Here is a 2,750-nt window from a genome sequence, read left to right on the forward strand (position 1 = left end):
CCACCACACCCGGCTTATTTTTTGTATTTTTAGTAGAGACAGGTTTCACTGTGTTAGCCAGGATGGTCTCGATCTCCTGATCTCGTGATCCACCTGCCTTGGATTCCCAAAGTGCTGGGATTACAGACGTGAGCCACTGCGCCCGGCCGGAAAAATCTTTTTTTTTTTTTTTTTTTTTTGACACAGAGTCTTGCTCTGTCACCCAGGCTGGAGTGCAGTGGCCGGATCTCAGCTCACTGCAAGCTCTGCCTCCCGGGTTCACGCCATTCTCCTGCCTCAGCCTCCCGAGTAGCTGGGACTACAGGCGCCGCCACCTCGCCCGGCTAATTGTATTTTTAGTAGAGACGGGGTTTCACCGTGTTAGCCAGGATGGTCTCGATCTCCTGACCTCGTGATCCACCTGTCTCGGCCTCCCAAAGTGCTGGGATTACAGGCTTGAGCCACCGCGCCCGGCCCGGAAAAATCTTAAAGTTTATGATTTCCTTTTAAACTAGTCTTAGGAAATGCCATGGAGACAACATGTCAAACCTCTATCTGCTATTATATCTAAACCAAATGGAATTCTCACCATCATATTTGGCAATTTCATCATCGGTATCATCTTTCTTGGCTTTGGATAAAATCCACCTGTAAGTAACACAAATCTCAAAATCAGTCTTAAAAATGACAGTTGTCTTGCGAGGGAAAATTATGTAAATACTCATAAAAATAAGACTTATTCTGCTCTTAACCTCTTTAACCACTTTACTTCCAACCTTTAAATCTGTCACACAACTAATGATAATACATTATCTTCAACTCACAAACCTATATGAAAAAGTACCAAACCTATGAGATAATTCCACTGATGTTTCAAGATCAAGAGAAGATTTTTTTTTCCTCAATCAAAAAACAAAATATAGGGTAGAGTGGGGGAGGGAAAGGAGTGGAAGTAAAACCCACAAATTCCAAAAGACTATTTTCCTACATGGATGTTAACACTGAAGATATTAAAGTTAGAAATTTCAAGCCAGGTGCAGTGGCTCACGCCTTAATCCCAACAATTTGGGAGGCTGAGGCAGGTGGATCACCTGAGATCAGGAGTTCAAGACCAGCCTGGCCAACATGTTAAAACCCCATCTCTACTAAAAAAAAAAAAAAAAAAAACCACAAAAATTAGCTAGCATGGTGACACATGCCTATACTCCCAGCTACCTCAGAGGCTGAGGCAGGAGAATCACTTGAACCCAGGAGGTGGAGGTTGTGGTGAGCTGATATCATGCCATTGCACCCCACCCCGGGCAAAAGAGTGAAATTCCATCTCAAAAAATAAATAAATAAAATAAAATAAAGTTAGACATTTCACTATATAAGATGCTATCCAAAAAGGAATCCAGTATCCCATTTTATTTACGTAATGTTTGCCTCTAAGATATATTTCTCTGGAAAACACTTACCCTGACAGAGTTCCTCTGTCAAAAGAATCAGCAAAATATACTTCCCCTGTTGGAACTGGAGCTTTGTAGGTAACCTGTGTTAAATATATAAATGAATTAAAAATTTAAATTTTCAGCAACATGGCTTTTTACCTAGAACCATATATCCTGGTTTGCTTTCAACTGTTACAAAAATTTCATAGCTAGCCTTCAAATTCAACCCATATAATTGGCCTTTAGCAAGATATAACAAAGGCTGCCAGAGAGATCAATAAGTATTTTAGCAAATTTTGCTTTGCCTTTGAAAATGTTCCAAATTTATCTTCATGATGTTTTTCTTTTATATTTTATTAGATATGGTATCTCCCTGTGTTGCTCAGGCTGGACTCACACTCCTGTCCTAGGCCTCCTGAGTAGTTGAGACTACATGTCCCTGCACCTGGCTATCTTCATAATTTTATCATCTCAAGAGGTAAAAGGAATAGATTCAAAGACCATTTCAAACCTTGGGAGATGAAGGAGGAGCAGTGGTATCTGGTTTTGAGTCTTCTACCTCTTCAATGACATCGTCAAGGTCATCCTCAATATCAATCACATCATCATCATGTCCATCATGAGCCTCAACAATAACAGTTCCAAGTACCAGTAACATACACAGCAACCACTTCCCTTCCATGATCTACACATAAAAAGAGCAAAATCAGTTAAATGTATTGCCACTTATCAAACTTCATAAAGACCACTACCTCTCTCTCTCTCATTTAAAATTAAAGCTTTCAAATCACAGAGCTAAAAGAACTTATTATTTCATTTTATAGATAAGAAAAGGCAGCCTAGAGAGGATAAAGGGTTTCCCCAAAATCAGTTAGAAGATTCCATTTCTAGAAAATTTCAAAATAAAACTGAAACATACACAACCATCCTCATATAGAGAGGATTGGTTACACAGATGTGGGGCATTCAAATACAATTTCCAACAAACTTTTGAATTTGTAAAGTGCTTTACAACAGACAAAAGCCCTTTCATACACTAATTTACAATGGGTACCTGTTAAAACATTACAATGAAATAACAGAGATGGCAGGGCGCCGTGGCTCACACCTGTAATCCCAGCACTTTGGGAGGCCAAGGCAGGTGGATCGCTAGGTCAGGAGTTCAAGACCAGCCTGGCCAACGTGGCGAAACTCTGTCTCTACTAAAAATACAAAAACTAGCTGGGCGCGATGGTGGGTGCCTGTAGTCTCAGCTACTTGGGAGGTTAAGGCAGGAGAATTGCTTGAACCCAGGAGGCGGAGCCTGCAGTGAGCCAAGATCGCACCACTACACTCTAGCCT

At 40.7% G+C, this 2,750-nt stretch overlaps 1 protein-coding gene across 1 annotated transcript in view; it reads right to left on the reverse strand.

The window, feature by feature from the left end:
• The window catches only part of CANX (calnexin), a 25,803-nt gene extending 23,709 nt beyond the window's left edge, over nucleotides 1–2,094 (reverse strand). The window contains exons 1-3 of the mRNA XM_017863956.1: nucleotides 1,921–2,094; nucleotides 1,437–1,510; nucleotides 539–627 (exon numbers count right to left, since the gene is read on the reverse strand). Of these exons, the coding sequence (XP_017719445.1) occupies nucleotides 539–627; nucleotides 1,437–1,510; nucleotides 1,921–2,091 (334 nt within the window). The 5' untranslated portion in view covers nucleotides 2,092–2,094. The remainder of the gene's footprint in view (nucleotides 1–538; nucleotides 628–1,436; nucleotides 1,511–1,920) is intronic.
• Nucleotides 2,095–2,750: the final 656 nt, after the last annotated feature.

This window comes from Rhinopithecus bieti, unplaced genomic scaffold (assembly GCF_001698545.2).
Source record: "Rhinopithecus bieti isolate Rb0 unplaced genomic scaffold, ASM169854v2 scaffold_73501, whole genome shotgun sequence".
In the NCBI taxonomy this organism is placed as follows: Eukaryota; Metazoa; Chordata; class Mammalia; order Primates; family Cercopithecidae; genus Rhinopithecus; species Rhinopithecus bieti.